Here is a 13,659-nt window from a genome sequence, read left to right on the forward strand (position 1 = left end):
CAATTCATTTGCCTTGTGAGTAATCATATCTAGATTCAAAATTACAGAGACCAAATAGTGGATAAAAATTTAAAAAATGTTATGTATATATGTCTGCGTGTATTATAAGTGAGTTTGTAATATTGTAATGTTGTAATGTTATTAAGATTGAGAGATGTTTAACTAGTCTCAAACAAAAAATAATGCTTAATCATATATGTTTGTGAAGACTTCAATTGGAGCTTAATGTTGTTCTGTAATTTTTAATGCAACGGTTAAGTATTTTTTTCATCTCTAAAGTCTAAGATGAAAATAAAAATCGTCCTTGACTTTTTTTTGTTATTAAAATCATCTCCAACGTTATAAAACGTTATAAAATCATCCTTTTCTACTTTAATTATATTTTTTTGACTAAATTATTCTTAACTACTAATAAAAATAATATTAAAAAAGAAAAACCCCACCCCCATCCCACTCTCCAGCAGCATTTTTTCTTTGCTCTCTTCCCTCCCACCCCCAATCCCCTTCCTCTTACCATAGCCATTCTCAAATTGAACTGAAAAGGAAAAAGAATAATAACAACAAATTACACTTACATTTACATACTAAACCATAAGAATTGATGTACCACACAAATCACGAAGCTATTATTATTATCATCACTGCACAATGAACCTGAATTTGGCATCTTGAAGGCACTAGACCTTGTCCATTTAAGAAGTGAAAAAAGATGGTTAATCAATGGTCATAATTTACCGACATTAATTAAATTAATTATCAAGCTAAAAAATAAGAAAGAAAGAAAGAAAGAAAGAAAAGCATACCCACTTTTGAAAAAAACATGCAAAGTAAGAAGGGAATCAATTGGCACCCATCAACATAAAGCAAAAAAATTCAAAATTTAGCAAAGGCCATTAAAAAATTGGAAAATCGAACTAATTAAAGAAATCGAGACACTGAAATTTTTCTTGGCTTTTCATATTTTTGGGGTTACATGCAGGAACAGCTTGAACTTGAAATCGGAGAAAGAAATAAGCGGCAAGCGCAATGAGAGAATACAATAACAGAAGATTGTTCCTCCTCATAGTAACTCACCCAATGATTGAAGGAGAGGTGGAAAAGAAGAAGTAGTAGGTTGTTCTATGATTTCTATTGTGTTTGTGTAAACTTGTTACTTTGAGTTGAGAAGAAGCTATGGAAGAATTAGTAGGTTTAATTTTTGTTGGAAACTGATGATGATGGTAGGATGGGGTTTGGGGTGGGAGGTGGGGGAGTTCAAAGGGCTCAGAGTGTAGGAGGAAGGGGATTGGGGGTGGGAGGGAAGAGAGTGAAGAAGAGATGTTGGGGAGTCAGGTGGGGTTTTTCTTTTTTTAAATATTATTTTTATTAATAGTTAAGAATAATTTGGTCAAAAAAATATAATTAAAGTAGAAAATGATGATTTTATAACATTTTGTAATGTTTGGGATGATTTTAATAACAAAAAAAGATCGAGAATGATTTTGATTTTTACCTTAGATTTTAGGGACGAAAAGAGTACTTAACCCTTAATGTCATAATATGTTAGATGAAGCTAAAATCATTTGTTTTCTTAAAAAATTGGGAGCTTTTTTTCATTTAATTTAATGTGATGCATTTACAAGAAACGGTCTCAATGTTAACTATTTCATGTTTATGTTTGAATAAATGAAATGAAATGGAAGTGGCAATATTTCTAGAATGATGTATGTTGCTGATTGATTGTAGTACTAGCTTTAATTAATCTACTTATAATTATTTAGCTTTTTCTATTCAAAGTGTAGCTTATTACAACTTAGATATATAATTATATAGCTTATTATTAGTTTATTACTAATATAAATGTTAAAATATGGAGTTCTTATAAAAATAAAATATGATAGTTGTTTTATTTGATTTTTGGTAATCTCAACAAGGTATTAAATTAAACTTGTATTAAGATTTTAGTTTGGAGATTAGATACAATTTTTCTGAAAAAGAGTGGACTCGACCTGGGATTTATTTACTGTTTGTGTTGAAAAGTATATAAAATGCTCAATAATGTTAGACTGTGGCAAATAATATAAAAAGTTGTAATAAAAAATATAAGTAAAATAAATGAAAGCTTTAAATAAATAAGAGAGTAAAATTAAAATTGAAAGAAAACAAAATACTTAAAAAAAAAAAAGAAAAAATGCTCAAAGAAAAATAAAATAAAATAAATTAAAAGGAAAATAAAGGAAATAAATTAAAAGTAGTAGATTCCAGACACTCACATGCACTTACACTCCATTGTCTTTTGTTACGTCAGGATGATTAAAAATTTGCAGAGTTTTGTGTGATGGTGAACTGTACAGTTTAAAGTCACTGATTTCTTCTGAACTTCTCTTATTTATGACCACAAGGATAGACTTGCAGAATGTTTCTTTCTTTTCATGATCTAACTTTCTCCTTTTTCTCAGGTTCTCACAGCCCACGACCCTGCCTTGACTGTAGAGGACTTCGTTCTCCACGGTAACATCCCACGTCTTTGCGATTACCTTGGTCCCAAAGACCCACATTTTGTCAAATTAAACCACGCGTAATTATAAAATTTCGACCTAGGTTCTTTTTGACTTGACTTATCTCATAATCAATATTATGTTTTTTTAATATTAAGTCCTCACTTCGTGAAAATTTAGACCATGTGTGATCAACCGATTTCGATCCAAATCCTTTTCGACTCAAATCATATGAGGCAGTGGACACCTAATTCTATCATAGTCGAAATTCGTAACAAATCAAAACTTCATACTAATAATAGTATTACTCTTTTCAAAATACTCAAAATGACAAGTTTGGCTAATTTATATATACATATAAGTTATTTGTCAAAAGTTCATCATTCACATAACTACTAGTCTAAGCTTTCATGGATACATTTAATTATACATGTATTATACACTACAGCAAAGGCAGCGAATAGCAGTGATATACCACTATTTTACGATTTATTTTGTATTGAATTGAGTGGATTTTATCAACTATTCTCACACTTATCCATATAAATTGCATGTTTTTAAGTTTTCTTCCTAATTTTAAGCTATGATTGAAAACATGCTTCTTTGGCCTTAAATTTGCTAATTTTAATCCTCTCTTATTACCATTCGATGCCGTGATATATTTGTTAAGTATTTTCAGGGTTTATAGGGTTGGAATGGTTTAGGGGATGGAAAGGAAGCATGCAAAAGTGGAAGGAACACAAGAAATTGGGGATTTGAGAAGCTAGTGCCGACGCGCATGCATGGACGACGCATACGCGTGACTGGTGCAGCAGACAAATGACGCGCACACACGTGAATGATGCGTACGCGTGGCCAGTTCAATATTCAGCAATGCGTATGCGTGGCTAACGCGTACGCATGACAAGCATCACATGCCTTAGTTACGAGAAAACGCTAGGTACAATTTCTGAGCTGTTTCTGGCCCAGTTTCAAGCCCGAAAATAAAGAATAGAGGCTGCAAAGTGGGACGAATCAAGGGGCACTTTTCATTCATTCAAATTTGTTAGGTTTTAGATGTAGGTTTCTAGAGAGAGAGGCTCTCTCCTCTCTCTAGGTTTTAGGATTTTTAGTCTTGTTCCTTCTTAGCTTCAGAATTCTACATTTCTTTAATTTAGTTTTCTTCTACTTTATTTGTTCTAGTACTTTATTTTATCTACTTTTCTTGTTGATTTCTTTATATTGCCAATTTTGTTTATGAACTCTTCTTGTTAGATTCAATTTCCTTTTAATGCAATTTGAGGTATTACATGTTTATTGCTTCTTTCTTCATTTGTTGTTATTGATTCCTTGTAATTTGTAGTCTTAGATTTTACATTCTCTTATTACTTTTCTATGCTTTTATTTTGTGCCTTCCAAGTGTTTGATAAAATGCTTGGGTAGATTTTGATTTAGATTTTTATGTTCTTGACTTGGATTGATTAATTAGAGACTCTTGAGTTATCAAAATTCTTTTGTTGATTGGTGATTGAAAGTTGCTAGTTGACTTGATCCTCACTAAATCTAGTCTTTGATTAGGACTTGTGAACTTAAGTCGATTTTGCTCGCATGACTTTCCTTCATTTGTTAGAGGATAACTAAGTGAAAGTGATTTGCACTTACCATCACAGTTGATGATGATAATGAGGATAGGAATTCCAATTCTCAATCCTTGCTAGGACCTTTCATAGTTGTTAGTTTAGTTTTCTCGCAATTTATATTTTCTTGTTCCTTATTTCAAAACCCTAAAAAGAAGTACATCATAACCAATAATAAACACACTTTCCTGCAATTCCTTGAGAGACGACTTAAGATTTGAATACTTTGGTTTATTTTTATTGAGCTTTGTACTTGTGACAACCTAATTAAATGTTGACCAAGGATTGCTTGTCGGTTTAGAACTATACTTGTAACGCGATATTTTTGTGAAATTCTTTACCAACGATTTTCTTTCGTCAAGCGGCCAAAAATTGCTGACCGTTAATCCAACCACTGCAACTAACAGAGATACCAGCCATTGTCACTCTGCTACCGTAACTTTTGCTTGAATAGCGGCTAATGCATGAAGAACCACTGGTAATCAAAATCTTTATCCTAATTAACTCATTTATTCAATCTTATTTTATCTAATAACCAACAATTTTCCCCCACAGCTGTAGCTTCAGAAATTGGCGAAAACAGATTGGAAGCACAACGAAACCTTGAAGTCGCTGCTCCACCGTGCACCACTGTTGCCCATCCATCATCCTCTCTCTGGCATCGACCTTTCGTGCCTCCTCCACAGTGCGTGAAACCCTTGCTTCATCTTCCACGGTGTGAAAGAAATCCCTAAGATCTGTTCTACCATTCACATTTGTGTGGTTGTGGAGTAGCGCGTCTGCCATCCGTCCTTATCTCCCTGGCGTCGACCTCTCACCTCTCCTCCAGAGTCCGTGAAACCCCTACTTCCCCTTTTACGGTGCACGAAATCCCTAATCTCTTATCCACTTACTTTAATCACATTCTTTGATGAACATGCACCATGTTGTGGAACTCATATTTGTGATGTTTTTTTTTTTCAATTTTCACTTGTGAACACAATAAACATTGCTAATAGTAAAAGTCCCAAGATACAACTTTTGGCACTTTTTGTTAGTATTTCTCCTCTACTTTTTTTATAGTTATTGAATGTTTTAATGCAATTTGATGTCGTGAGATAGATTATTTTATAAGTTAAAGTAACTTTTGTAAAGGTGTTCATATTTTTTTAAATTCTATTGCTGCTATAAGATATGAGGCATAGAGTACTACCAAAATTTTTATTCATAGTTTCAGTTATGTACACATAGTGAATAAATCTAACTCGCATGGTTTGTATTAGATGCAGGCTCTGGAGACCCTTAGTCTGTGAAACCCCTGCTTCCACTTCCACGATGTGCGAAATCCCTAATCTCTTCTCCACTTACTTTAATCACATTCTTTGATGAACAGGAACCATGTTGTGAAACTCATATTTGGGATTTTTAATTTATTACTTGTGAACACAATAAACATTGTTGATAATAGAACTAATTAAAACTTGTAGGTAGTAGTATATTGCAAGTGGCATTCCATTCCATTCCTATAATGCATTTTAATTTAAAGGTTTAATCTCTCCTCAGACCTCTGTCTCTGATTTTTCTACTATTTTCCTAAACCTTTAGGTCGTTCTTCCCCTTTATTTACTATAGAGATTAGGCAGCTTAGGCCACATTCTTGAAGATTGATAAAATATCTTTATAGCTTTTAGTTCATATAAGTGCAAAACCAAAAGAAATGCATTATTAAGAATTAATTATCGAACTAAAGACCTATATATTCAAATTAAAAGGCAGCCAAACACCTTGTACGATGTCCATGAGTAAGATCACCATATTCTAAAACAGAAATCTTTGTATTTTTTACCTGGTTGAACTGCTAATCTAGTTCGTTGTTCCCCATTACTCTTTCTTTCTTGTTTTTATTCTTGATTTTGATATTGTATATTGTTTTGATTGGACTTATGATGTTTAGTTTTTAGATTATGTTGCTGCTTATTGTTTGTTATTTTTATTGGAGTTGGATGTAGAAAGAGAGAGTAATGGGAGTTGTACTGATTTTTGTTGTTCTTTATAATTCTATCTGAAAAAAAATAAAACCTCATATATCAAGAATTGATATTTGAGTTTGACTAGCAAATGGATTGGACTCAACTTAGAAACAAGTGGGTAAACTCATTGTATGTAACCTTAGCAAAAATGTAGAAGTTTAAATTTAATATTCAAGAGTATAAAGCATTATATCATAAGACATTCAACATTCAATAACATCTTTAATTGATGTGTATATCTTTGCATATTTCTGCGATCAACTATATATGATTGATTATATCCATAGAGCGATTAAACTTTATGCCATTTTGATAAGGTTGATTAGGAAGATGCATGAGGTAAATACTACATTATTCTCCACCTTTCCACTATGTATTGGATTCTTTTAGTTTCGTCTTTTATATAATAACACTTGTCACTTTCATTGCACACAGCCAAATTACTAGGTATGATATATATCCACACATATAGAATCATCTTCTTAAATGACACATCTCAAGTTGTAATTGAAAAATAATAAATAAACAAATAAGACTATAGCGAGCAATGCAAACTTCTGGTCATATTGACAATTTGAAGCTTCAACCTTGGTGGCTAAGTAGACCAAAGAATAGATAAAATAATAGGAACTAAGCAAAAATTTCTTGAAAATAAATGAGTGCACAGAAAAATAGAAGGAAAAATATTTATACTCACACAACTGTATATGTCTTCTTTATCAATAATTTTTGGAAAAAAGTATTTTAATAAGAATTATTTTCATGTTTCAGTACTAGCATGTTTTTCATTTTTATTTTTTCCTTTTAAATTCATTTTAGTGCCATGCTATCATGTGATATATGCTAGTTTGTGATTAATTGATAACATTTTGTGATTTCTATGCCGGAATTATATTCTTCCTGCTTTTATTATTTATTTTTCTTGAATTCATTTCTATCCATATGATCCTAACTCATATCCACCATACCAACCACCATATGAACCATACCTAGAGCCACCACCATTCCAACACCAATATTCCCAAGAACCACAATTTCCATATACACCACCTCAAGACTTTTACCAATATGAAATACTTTCTAACTACAATACCTTTACGTCAAATTATGAACCTTCTCTTCCACCACCACCTTCAATGGACCAATCTTTCCAACCCCTAATGCGAGAGCAACGAGAACTTCTAGCTAGGTGTCTAAAGTAAGAAGAAGAGCAAAAGAGGCTAGGGGAACTCGTGGCTAACTTAACTGAAGTGATGAACCAATTGGCCTCATTGTGCTCAAGTATCTAAGATACTCCTATTGTTGAATGTGGAGGATTAGTTGAGGAGCATAATGAGAAGGAGAATTTGGAGCTTCGAGGTGGAGAAGAGGAGTTAAAGTAAGAAGTGCAACAAGAGGATGAGGTAGAGATAATTGAACCAAAGAAAGTGGTTGAAGATTTAGGAGATGTTGAATGCAAGGAGGAATCACAAGTTGAAGAGCTCTCTTCCATGAAGCTTGATATTGGTGTTAAGGAGGATAGTGTACAAGCTCCAAGGCATATCATGGTTGAAGACTTTGAAGAGGTTGATCAAGAGATGTATTCAATCATTGATGAGTTTCTATCTATAATTGAATCATCTCCCATTGGGTATGACATAGAGATTAAAGAAGAAGATACCTCACTTCCCACACGCTTGGTGAGCAATGAAGAAGAGATGGAATTGGAAGAAAGCTACCAAAAAGAAAGATTGGAAGGAGTGGTACAAGCAACAAGTCCTCCTATCTATGATGATTTCGCATCAATATATGATCCTTTTGAGCTTGATGAATCCTTCCCCACTATGCTTGGAATTGATGATGAGGTAAATTTCACTCAACCTCCTATTTATGATTTGAGTGATGGGGAAGAGCTAGAAGAAATTGGTGAAGAAGAACTTGAACTTGAGGAACCTTGGCAAGAGGTAGAGCTTGAAGAACCTTGTCAAGTGGTGGAAGCCCCTGGAAGAGGATGGACGGGAGTGGAACGTGCTTTGTCAAGAACATTGGGAACCCCTTTACCTAAGTTGCCATCTAATCCTTCATTTGAGTGGGTAAAACTTCTAACTCTTAGCTTATTATCCCACTCGAATTTGGCTTGCTTGAAATGGATGGGCAACTTAAGGAACTTTGTGAAATGAAGCGTAAGAGAAGAATGTTTAGTGGTTGGCATTGTAAGTCTAGACTCATTATGGTTAGAAGCTCAAACTTGAGGAGCGAGGGTTGGTGTAGAGGTCAAATGGATGAGTTTAGGAGGATAGTCTAGTGCCTTAGTGAGAATTCGGCTTTTCTACCACCCGGAGGAAATGACCATAATCAACTTGAAGACGGGTGTCAAAACAAAGTATGGGATCCTGGATTACTAGAAGAGGATCAACTTTGGGAGCTCATAGTTTGTGCAGAACTCCATCAAAGCTTGGAGACATTTATTTTGAATGATGGAGCTTATTGGAAGTCCAAGCATTGGTGGATGTTCAAGGATGGATTCAAGCACAAGCCACCTTGATGAAGAGCTCCCCATGAGTTCAACTTAAGGACAATAAACAAAAGTGCTAAGTGGGAGGCACCCCACCATGGTAACATCTTTTTATTTTTTCTTTCTGTAAATATTGCTAAAGATTAGTTTAGTTTCATGTTTTGTTTAGTTAGTTGAGTTTATTTGGGAGTCTAGTAGGTTAAATAAGGTTTTATGGTGTTTTGGTAGCTGTTTGGAGGTTTGGAATGCTTGGTTTGGTGCATGAACATGGAAAAATTTTGAAAAACAGAGCACCATGCCATGCGTACGCGTCACGCACATGTATGCGTGACCCCAAGCTTTTCAACCATCCACGCATACGCCTCACCTACGCGTACGCGTGGATCCAAAATTTTCACCTCCCATACAAATTCTCGAGAGTTGTGCGAGTTTTGGGCTAGAATTGTGCCTTTAGCACAAAATCTACCCACGTGAACGCGTCGCCTCTCTGAATAACCCATCACGCGTACGCGTGACCCACGCATACACATTGCACCCATTTCAACTATCCACGCTTACGCGTCACTCTACGCGTACGCGTGGAATGCCTTCCTTCACCCACCTCCATTTCTTCTATTCTTTCCATTTCTCTCATTCTTCTTTCTTCTCTCTTTTTCTTTCCACCCTTCAACCATCATCCAATACTACCAATCACTATCTAACACCATTTCTTTAGTTAGTTAATTAGTTAGTTGTTTAGTTAGTTTGATTTATGTTTGTTTTTCTATTTTTCATAATAAGTGTTGGATTACTAATTTTGTTGCTAATTATTGCTGCATATTATTAATTGAATGCTATTCTAGCATAATTGTTTTGATATTCATTGTTGGACTCCTTTGTTGAGATTGTATTTTAATTACTTAGTTTTGAGTTTTTCATTTTTAACATTTGTGCATACCAAGTACTTGTACATTGCCTTCAAGCATCTTAACTCTTTTGAATTGCATGTTTTGGCCACCATGCATTCATCATCCATTGTTAGGCAATTGTACATTATCAATGCATTTTTTGTTAGGTGATGCTTGTTTATGATTTACCCTTATTCACATCACCTATTTCATGTATTAAGATTTTGAAATTGTGAAATTGGATCGAAAGCTTACCTAGTAACATATTTTTGAGCTTTCTAAGGCTTTGTGGACCATACTTGCTATGTGATTGATTTTCACTTCTATCTTCTTTTTCCTAAGCTCCATAGCACCCGTGTGTTCCACCTCTATGTCACTTAGGTGTTGCAAACAAACTTCAATATGTGTTATTGTTTGATGTGTAAGTTCTATATTTCATTTGGTTCACTAAGTTTACTTACACATCAATCAATGTCCATCCATTATCCAATTCACAATTGCTTGATAATTGCTTGAATGCTTTCATGCCTCGTCACTACTTGTTTGTATCTTAACTTACAAGTCTTTTGAAGTATTTCAAGCAGACTAGGATGAGGGAACTCCATACTTCTTTTGTGTAATTGTGACATAGCTTTTTATGCTAGTGTGTGTGTGTTCTAAACCGTGTGCAATTTAGTGATTATTACCCCATTCCAACAATTTACGCTTTCTTGCTTTTGCATTCTCTCATCTTACGATGTTATTTTCTATTTTTCATGAATGATGCACTATAAGCAAAAAATAGAAGCGGGAAAAAGAACATGCAGCAACCGGTTAATCCACCAGGTGAAGGTGGCAACTAGAAAGTCACCGTACCCCCTTGCTCATCTTTAAATGCACTGAGGACGGTGCAAAATTTTAAGTGTGGGGAGGTCGTCCGACTGATCGGCGCTTTTGGGTGACAAATTTCTAATCCCAACACTTTTGCATTTCATTTTTAGGTCTTTTAGGACTTTTAATTACATTTTTTAGTTTGCATATGTAATATAATAAGCTTAGTCAAAATCATGATATTTTCCAAAGAATTTATCTATAGGGCACCCCAATTGATTTAAAAAAAAAAATTTAGAACTTGATTGAACTATACATTGTGGAACATGATTTGAGCTAAGAACACAAGCATGTGAGTTTTAAGCCTAATTGTGTGGTTACATTGTATAACCACTTATTTTCATTCTTGTGTGTATTATTCTCTTTCTATGATTGTAATCTTTGATTTGTTTGATTCTATATATCCATTATTTTGTGTATACATGCACTTATATGATTGAGGCCATCGTTTCAAATAGCCCACTTACCCAAATAGCCTACCTTTTATCTTCCATTGTTAGCCAACTTTGAGCCTATGCTAAACCCATTTGCTCTTAGTTTTTAGCACATTCCAAGCCTTAAAGCGAAAAACAATAAATGTACCTTATTTGGATCTTTGATTAGTTTACGCTAGTGAGAGTGCCAAGGTTGTCAAACTCACGAGTTTAGGTAAACTCGTGGAGCTGACCTAGACTCGACTCATAGACTCGTACGAATTTACCTTTTATACATTTTTTATAAAAAAATATATATATCATGTATAATATATATATTTACTCAGGTAAGGGATGTAAAAAACAACAAAGCAACAATTAAATGTTCTAATAAACTCTAAAACTCAAATCCTCCAATATCTTCATCTTTCATGGCATCAACATCATCATCTTTACCATCTTCATCAGAAACATCATTTCTTTCAAGCTCAGGTTCAACACGGCCAACAAAATCATCATCATCATTCACATGTTCATCTTCTTCCTCTATTAAATTTTTTTGTGGATCCCCAATAAACTCATTCTCACCTCCCTCACCCATGTTGAATTCATTACTGTTCATACCTAGAATAGCAAATTCATTACTATTTGGATCATCATTAGTATTGTCATTCGTTGGCAAGTGAGAATACTCAACACTTTCAGCAATATTTTCATTAGCATCCTCAGTTATCCATTCATCATCAGAATGCACTGCATCAAATTCAAGTTCTGGAGTTTTTCTAATTTGCTTGCCCTTTAACTTCAAATTATACATCACATACACTAAAACATTCATTTTTTTATGCAACCAATTTCTTCTCTTTGTATGAACCTACAAACATATAGCGCCAATAGTTAATAAATGTACAAAAATTAAAATTAAAATAAATAATGAATAGTTCTAAGGATTAAGGAATCACCATTTCAAATGCACTCCAATTACTCTCACAACCAAATGAACTACAAGTTAAGCTTGGAACTCGGATAGCAAACTTCTTTAGTTCTGGACAACTATCTCCATAGAAGTCCCACCACTCAGCAGGTAGCATGGTCTTCCTACTACTCTTTGCAGTTTCATTACCAAAGAGGCCTCTAGCTTAATGAAAGTTAGGAAGTTGTAGACCAACCTTTTTCCTTTCTTCCTGGTTAGGAACCAGGTTTTTCAAACAACTATATAGACCAATCTTAATGTCAGCATCATCAACCATGAAATTTGGTTCATAGTGATAATGAGGATTAAGATAATACGCAGCTGCATGCAATGGTCTATGCAGTTGGCTTTTCCAGCTTCCATCAATAATTTTCCATATAGGTTCATAACTAAAAATAACAATGCAAATGAATAAAAATAAGAAAATTAAATAAATAACTGAATATAATAAGAAAACATGGTAACATGATACATTGATAATCAAATATTAAAGCTTTCAATTAGTCAAGACTCAAGATTACCTCTTTTTAACACAACCGAAGTTAGTCTTAATTGTTTCTTTGGATTTTCTCATGCCTTCAAAGATGAAACTCATGGCTGGTTTTTCATCTGAATCAACCAAGCGAAGGACTGTAATGAGAGGAGCAGCAGCCTTGAGGCATATGACAATATTCTTCCATAGCCTACTATCCAAGGCCATGTTTGGACTTTTATTCCTTCAGGCATTGATGCAACCTTAGTTGTCTTCCAATCAGCAGAAGTAAACATAGTCATCAACGGTCCTTTATTATCATAAAGACAAGTGAGAGTCAAATAGGAAGTGGCGAATCTTGTGGCATGATGAGCGGATAATTTATACGCTTTTTGGCATTGTTTTTATGTAGTTTTTAGTAAGTTCAAGCTACTTTTAGGGATGTTTTCATTAGTTTTTATGTTAAATTCAAATTTCTGGACTTTACTATGAGTTTGTGTGTTTTTCTGTGATTTCAGGTAATTTCTGGCTGAAATTGAGGGACTTGAGCAAAACTCTGAAAAAGGCTGACAAAAGGACTGCTGATGCTGTTCTAATCTGACCTCCCTACACTCGAAATGGATTTTCTGGAGCTACAGAACTTCAATTGGCGCGCTCTTAACGGCGTTGGAAAGTACACATCCAGAGCTTTCCAGCAATATATAATAGTCCATACTTTATTCGAAGATTGATGACGTAACTTGGCGTTGAACGCCAAGTTCATGCTGCTGTCTGGAGTTAAACGCTAGAAAAACGTCATGATCCGGAGTTGAACGCCCAAAACACGTCATAACTCAGAGTTCAACTCCAAGAAAAGCCTCAGCTCGTGAATTAATCAAGCTCAGCCCAAACAAACACCAAGTGGGCCCCGGAAGTGGATTTATGCATCAATTACTTACTCATGTAAACCCTAGGAGCTAGTTTATTATAAATAGAACTTTTTACTATCATATTATCATCTTGGATTGTATTTTGAATCCTGTGATCACGTTCTAGGGGGCTGGCCATTCGGCCATGCCTGAACCTTCCACTTATGTATTTTCAACGGTGGAGTTTCTGCACACCATAGATTAAGGGTGTGGAGCTCTGCTGTACCTCAAGTATTAATGCAATTCTATTTTCTTTTATTCAAATCTCTCTTATTCTTATTTCAAGATATCCATTCGTACCCAAGAACATGATGAATGTGATGATAAGTAACCCTCATTATCATTCTCACTTATGAACGCGCGTGATTGACAACCACTTCCGTTCTACATGCAACAGAGCTTGAATGTGTATCTCTTAGATTCCCCAACAGAATCTTCGTGGTATAAGCTAGATAGATGGCGGCATTTATGAGGATCCAGAAAGTCTCACCTTGTCTGTGGTATTCCAAGTAGGATTCCGGTAATGAATGACTATGACGT

At 34.5% G+C, this 13,659-nt stretch overlaps 1 protein-coding gene across 1 annotated transcript; it reads right to left on the minus strand.

The window, feature by feature from the left end:
• Positions 1–11,163: 11,163 nt before the first annotated feature.
• LOC107483799 (uncharacterized) lies at positions 11,164–12,439 on the minus strand. The gene is made up of 5 exons (XM_016104419.1): positions 12,261–12,439; positions 11,989–12,128; positions 11,729–11,904; positions 11,355–11,640; positions 11,164–11,225 (listed from the first exon to the last, which is right to left on the minus strand). Exons 1-5 carry the CDS (start codon positions 12,437–12,439, stop codon positions 11,164–11,166), a joined length of 843 nt encoding a protein of 280 aa, XP_015959905.1.
• Positions 12,440–13,659: the final 1,220 nt, after the last annotated feature.

This window comes from Arachis duranensis, chromosome 4 (genome assembly GCF_000817695.3).
Source record: "Arachis duranensis cultivar V14167 chromosome 4, aradu.V14167.gnm2.J7QH, whole genome shotgun sequence".
Lineage (NCBI taxonomy): Eukaryota > Viridiplantae > Streptophyta > Magnoliopsida > Fabales > Fabaceae > Arachis > Arachis duranensis.

What these genes read in the sequence shown, in the direction of transcription:
- LOC107483799 (XM_016104419.1), bottom strand. Translation starts at nt 12,439, where the DNA reads ATGGCCTTGGATAGTAGGCTATGGAAGAATATTGTCATATGCCTCAAG. An exon ending in TTCGGTTGTGTTAAAAAGAG is followed by an intron (nt 12,129 to 12,260) that starts GTAATCTTGAGT and finishes TGTTATTTTTAG; the next exon opens with TTATGAACCTATATGGAAAA. An exon ending in ATTGGAGTGCATTTGAAATG is followed by an intron (nt 11,641 to 11,728) that starts GTGATTCCTTAA and finishes ATATGTTTGTAG; the next exon opens with GTTCATACAAAGAGAAGAAA.